This window comes from Otolemur garnettii, unplaced genomic scaffold (genome assembly GCF_000181295.1).
Source record: "Otolemur garnettii isolate 467f Iridium unplaced genomic scaffold, OtoGar3 scaffold00017, whole genome shotgun sequence".
NCBI classification, from domain to species: Eukaryota; Metazoa; Chordata; class Mammalia; order Primates; family Galagidae; genus Otolemur; species Otolemur garnettii.
The window spans coordinates 14252501-14258882 of NW_003852412.1; the positions used below are offsets into that span (position 1 = coordinate 14252501).

The 6382-nt window shown below is 39.5% G+C and overlaps 1 protein-coding gene across 1 annotated transcript in view; it reads right to left on the bottom strand.

The window, feature by feature from the left end:
* SERINC5 (serine incorporator 5) overlaps positions 1-6382 on the bottom strand; it is a 123251-nt gene that overhangs the window by 30404 nt on the left and 86465 nt on the right. The window contains exons 3-5 of the mRNA XM_012802760.2: positions 4404-4582; positions 3866-3948; positions 2372-2465 (exon numbers count right to left, since the gene is read on the bottom strand). Coding sequence (XP_012658214.2) covers positions 2372-2465; positions 3866-3948; positions 4404-4582 — 356 coding nt within the window. The remainder of the gene's footprint in view (positions 1-2371; positions 2466-3865; positions 3949-4403; positions 4583-6382) is intronic.

The window sequence follows — 6382 nt, forward strand, 5'->3', positions numbered from 1 at the left end:
AAAAAAAAAAAAAAAAAAGAATTAGCATGGATGCCAGGTGCAATGGCTCATGCCTGTAATCTCAGCAATTCGGGAGGCCAAGGTGGGAGGACTGCTTGAGACCAGGACTTCAAGACCATACTGGGCAACACAGTGAGACATGGTTCCTATAAAAAAAATTCTGAAAGATGGGTGGCACCTATGGCTCAGTGGGTAGGGTGCCGGTCCCATATACCAAGGGTGGTGGGTTTAAACCCAGCCCCAGCCAAACTGCAACAAAAAATAGCTGGGCGTTGTGGCAGACACCTGTAGTCCCAGCTACTTGGGAGGCTGAGGCAAGAAAATCGCCTAGGCCCAGGAGTTGGAGGTTGCTGTGAGCTGTGTGACACCATGGCACTCTACTGAGGGTGGTAAACTAAGATTCTGTCTCTACAAAAAAAAAAAAAGAATTAAAAACAATTAGCCAGGCACAGTGGTGCACACCTGTAGTCTCTGCTACTTGTAAGACTGAGATGGAAGAACCACTTGAGCCCAGGAGTCTGAGGTTGCAGTGAGCTATAATGATACCATTATACTCTAGCCTGGGCAACAGAGCAAGACCTTATCTCAAAAAAAAATTAACCATGGAAAGAGTGAAATTTAATCCAATACAATTATTATGGGTATTTCTTCTATACAACTTAGAAAATGGGTAACTTAAAACTAGTCACCCATTTGGCTCATCTTTAAGAAAACTCAGCTGCCTCAGAAGAGATCTAACAGAGACCACAACATAAATTATTAGGTGTTAAGGATGCCTCAAAAAGCAGAGATTGTGCCAGAACTTATACAAGAGCGAAACTCAAACTTGGAAATCTGTTTAAATTTAGAAATTAAGACTTTTAAAAAATGGCCAGCCTCAGTGGCTCATACCTATAATCCTAGTACTCTGGGAGGCCAAGGGGGGTGGATTGCTTGAGCTCAAACCAGCCTGAGACAGAGCGAGACCCTGTCTCCAAAAATAGCCAGGCATTGTGGCAGGCACCTGTTGTCCCAGCTACTCAGGAGGGAAGAGAATCACTTGAGCCTACGAGTTTGAGGTTGCTGCAAGCTATGACACCATGGCACATTACCCAGAGCAACAGAGTGAGACTCTGTCTCAAAAAAAAAAAAAAAAAAAGACTTTAAAAAAGTACTAAAAAGTACTAATACATGTCTGGAGTGCTACTTGTGTGACTATTTAATTTTTTGTAAATCTTTTAAAAATTGGTCACATTGGGCTGTGCTTAATCCAACATTTACCAAATAATAAAATGACTAACACTATCCTTTCACATTCATTCATCTCAACAACTGCGAATGCATCTCATGCTCTTGAAAACCAAAAGAAAACTACCAAGCTGAATGACATATTCACAGTAAAAAGTACTTAGAGAATTTAGAGTGTGTTTTCTTTTTGTCCAAGATAAAAATAAAATTCACGTTCACATAGCACACTTTTTTTCCCAAAATTCATTATATAATTTCTATAAGAGATACAAAACACCAAAGGTTTACTGAGTATAAGAGGTGATTATTTTTATGTATATTTTATAAGTAAAGAAAGTAAGACAGAGAACAGTTAAATGCTTTGTCCAGAATCACAGAGGGTCATTGGGCTTAGAACTCACAGCCTGGACGCTCATGTAATTGTCATTTCCTTAATGTGACTTAGCAAGATATAGAACCAGCTACTAATAGCTGGGTACTTTCCACTTAGCTTAGGATGTGAATTCTAGTTTCAAGGCACTACAAGTGTATCTTTTAAAAGGCCAGATGGCTTTCTAAGGTGTCACAACACATCTTCCTAATGAAGGGGTCTCTTCTTTCCCTTTGAGAAGGTGAGAAGAAACAAAAAGTCTAAAAAAAGGAGAGAACGATCTATCTCATACTCCACAAAAGATGAACTTCTAGCTCCAAAGCATGGGGCTTTGTTTTTGGTTTTTTTGCATATTTTGTTTTTAATCTTAAGGGTAGGAGGCTAAGATGAAACCAACCCAAGTTTTCAGGCACCACAAAAACCACAGAACCAGGACCGGCAGGTACTAGCAATGGAGTTGGGTGTGGCTAACTCACTGCACTGGCTGACTTAGAGCCCAAACAAGGGGGGTGGGAGGTGGGGGCAAAAAGGTGAGAAGAAACTAGGTGCAAGAAGGAAGGATAAAAGGGATAGAAAAGGGTACTGGAGAGGAGTAAAGGAAGAGGTCCAAAAAGCAGGCTTAAAGGGAAAGTGCTAGCAAAAATTGTATTTGGTGCAAACAGGCTGCTAATTCCCGGCAATAATAATCCAGGGCAGAGCCTTAACAACACTGTGGGCAGTTTCTCTGAGTCAATGAGTGAGTTCGGCTTGAAAGCTTTCCATAAAGGCACATACCAGTTCTTGTTCCACTTATGTGCAAATTCCACGAGCAGGAAGAGCTGAATGCCTATAAAGAGAAAGCCTCCCACGGCTCCCACGTAGAGCCAGGCTGCAAAAGACCATCAAAAAGGCAAACAGGTGATATTTCCATGTGATTAGCCCTGAAGAGAATAACCACAGCTAATTTTTGCTGAATGCTCATTATATTTGTTAATAACATTTAATTCCTACACGACCAAAGAAGGTGAGAATTACTATTATACTTCACAAATGAGAAAAACTGAGAGTCTAAGTAAATCAAAAAATACTTCATAGCCAGTAAAAGGCATAGTTGGGTTTGAATACAGGCAGTCTGGCACCGGAGCATCCAAGCTTAACTTCCATGCTAGATATCCTAACACATCCGGCAATAATAAAATTCACAATGATCCATAATTTTAAAGCAAAAATACATAGAGCCAGAAAAATCAAAAGTTCTCATTTTATTGGCTTAAAAAAATCATTAATGTCCAATGAGAAAATGAGGCTGGGTCTCAGGGGACAAGAACTCAGGTCTACCTCTGGCTGTGCCACAAAGGAGCTATAACCTTGGATGAACCGTGTCACGTGGGTGACTACTTATCTATAAAAATGACTGAGCTGGACTAGAGGACTTCTAGGTCTCTACTTAGTCTAAATATACTATTGCAGCACATGAAAGTATTTCCATGGAGAATTTAAAAACTAGTTACCAGTATTTTTGGTAAAACAGACTTGGTTACATCATTATTAAGGAGTATATGGAAAAAGTATCTGGACTCTGATATGTACCTATTTGAGGGACTAAGACAATCTAAATGCTTTTAATTAGGGATAATTAGGGAAGTGAATCCATCTGAGTTAAAGAGTGTTTTGAAACACTGAACCCCAGGCTTTTGGCCTCAGCTAATATGAAGAAGGGCCCCATTTCAGCTATGACTAAAGGCTTCATATTAACAAACTTTGGTAGACTCTATGAGTAAGGAATATAATTCAGTGTTTTATAGCTGCACACAAGGTAAATCAAAAAACAGACCAAAGGATGCTATTCTCAACCCATCCCAGCTGCAACAGATTTTTAGGTACTAAAAGCCCTATGCTCCTCCTGGCTGCTGAGTTTTCTATACATCACTCAGAAAGAACAAAGTCATTCTGGTAGGGTTATGCTGACATGCCACACTGGTTTTCAAACACATTTTAAATGCTTCGTTTTCCCTTCAGGCCAATAACCCTAAAATTAAAAATTTAATGTTTCAGCCAGCAGAATAACAAAAGTCCTCATATACCCTGCCTGGAAGTTTCAGGGAATGGGGGTGGGTTGGGAAAAAAGGAGGAGGACAGGGAGTGGAGAGGATAAAATTTGAGCAGGAAAACCAGGAATTATTTTTAAGTCTTAAAAAAAAAAATAATATCAAGACTATGCCTTTCAACAATTTCACAAAATGGGTAAAAAAACAAAATAAATAAGTACCCCGAATACCCCATTAGTACCGTTCAGAAAGGTCTCCTGATCTGGAATGAAGAAAGCTCCTGAGCACAGAGCCGCCAACAGCAGGAGTTTAAAGAACCAAAACCTGGAAAGGAAAAAAAAAAAAAAGAGAAAATATGTTTAAATGATATTCAAGGAATGACAAAAGATTTCTTAGAAGGTAATCATGTCAACCCCTGATTGTGCCTTAGGCGACATTCTCTCCAAACTGAGGGGAGTGATTATTAAACAGACTTGGTACAGCCTCTGACTGTGCAAAACACCATTTCACTGCAGGTGAGGAAATAACCTGGGGCAGGTCTTGACACGGGAAATAAACTGTCCACTAAATTTCTCATCAGGCACCAGGTGTTGCCACGAACCGAATTCTAGCTCTCTGGCAACTGTGCGGTGACAAGTTCCTCCTTTCCCCAAATCAATAGTCTCAACTCCAGGAAGAGTAGTTAGAGGGCCCGAGGATGGGGGAGAGGGGGTGTCCTGGAATACTGTACTGAATATGAGCAGAGGAGAAAGAGAACTCCAGGAGACAACAAGCCTTACCCATTGTGAATCTGAGCTCTACAACTTTTGCTGTTGGAGATTTTCAAGGTCAGCAGACAGAAGATGAAGAAGAAACAAGCCATTCCAAAACAGACTCTATACACCGCTGAATAGCCCACCAGATTCTCGCAGCTGTCACCAGCCTTAATGCCTTTACACATATCTTCAAAAAAAGGAATCTGAGGAGAAAGAGTTTAGAAAAGTCATGTGCTGTAATCAGGGAAGAAGAAGGTTGACCTGGCGTGTTCACTGGGCCTACAACTCAGAGACCACGTGGAAATAGGCCACACAAATAAAGTCGGAGGAAAATCTATCTTCTAAAGACTTTCTCTTAATTTTCTGGGTCACTTTTAAAGATACAGTGCTTATAAAGTGCCAGGCAACCTTTATTTGCTCCAAATGATTTCTGAAATCCAGCAACAGAATTTTCAAAGATTACATTTGTCATATGTGGATATATTTTTCTTGAAGTGTGTAAATACATAAATAATGATAGGCTTCCTTCGCTAGCACCCCAAAATGTCATTCCCCTCCCCAGAAGAGTTAATGGTTTGGCAGGCAGGGCATTTTAATTACTTCACATATATAAATGTGTATACACCGTATATGTAACACATATACAGGTACATACACTTACACAGTACTGTATACATAGCAGGTATATTCAAACAGTTTTTAAAAATAAGATTATATGTAATGTCCTACAATATGTTTTTTACTGATTAATAAGCCCTAGAGAGACTTCCCTATTAATATATCCCCCTCATTGTTTTTTAAAGGCTGTATAATATTTTGTAGTAAGGCCAGATGAACACTGATAACCTTTCCCACACTTACTATTTTTGTTAGGGTGGGGTTTGTGTTTTATTGTACTTTATGTATTTGTTTTTTCCTATCACAAACACTGATTCTATAAACACCATTGTGTGGACCTCACTGTACATGTGCCTTTATGCTTAGGGCCAGAAGTGTTTGAGATTTCAGATTTTTTTCCAGATTTTGGAATATCTGCATTACACATTACTGGTTGAGCATCACTAATCTGAAAATCCCAAATGTTCAAACGAGCATTTCTTTTGAGCATGATGTTGGCACTCAAATATTCTCAAATTTTGGAACTCTTCTAGATTTTGGATTTTTACATTACGGATACTCAACCTGTACCTACATTTAAAATTTTCAACAGGTGACGTCAAATTGTATTTTTAAAGGCTGCACAAATTTACATCCCACTAGTAACATCTGAGATTAGTCATTTTCCCAGCCTAGGCATCCAGTTTAAAGGGAAAACCCCAACATCCTGTTTTAATGTACCCCTTCCTCATTACTGGTAAGGTTCAACATCTTTTCATGGGTTTATAGTCAGCTGCATTTTTTTCTAAATTGACTGTTAATTGGGTTTTTCCTTGATCCACTGGAGCTCTTTATTTATGGGTCTTAATCTTCTAATAAATGTTTATAAGAATATATAAAATAAGGATTTAATCAGTGGTTTTAAAAACTTGCTCCTTATTAACATCAAAGTTGAATGCTCTTCAGAACAGAAAATAGTTAAATCACAAATAGCTATTATTCCCAAGAAACAGACAAATATCTGGCTCAGTGCCTGTAGCTCAGTGGCTAGGGTGCCAGCCATATACACTGGGGCTGGCAGGTTCAAATCCAGCCAGGTCTGCCAAACAACAATGACAACTACAACCAAAAAATAGCCGGGCGTTGTGGCGGGCGCCTGTAGTCCCAGCTACTCGGGAGGCTGAGGCAAGAGAATCACTTAAGTCCAAGAGTTTGAGGTTGCTGTGAGCTGTGATGCCATAGCACTCTACCCAGGGTGACATAGTGAGACTCTGTCTCAAAAAAAAGAATCGTATTCTAGAACAATACAGCAGAATCTCTGAAAGGAGTGGAATAATCAAGGCATCAGTATTGTTCAGATATCCCTAGGTGATTTTAATGTGCAGCCATAACTGAGAAGGATAGAT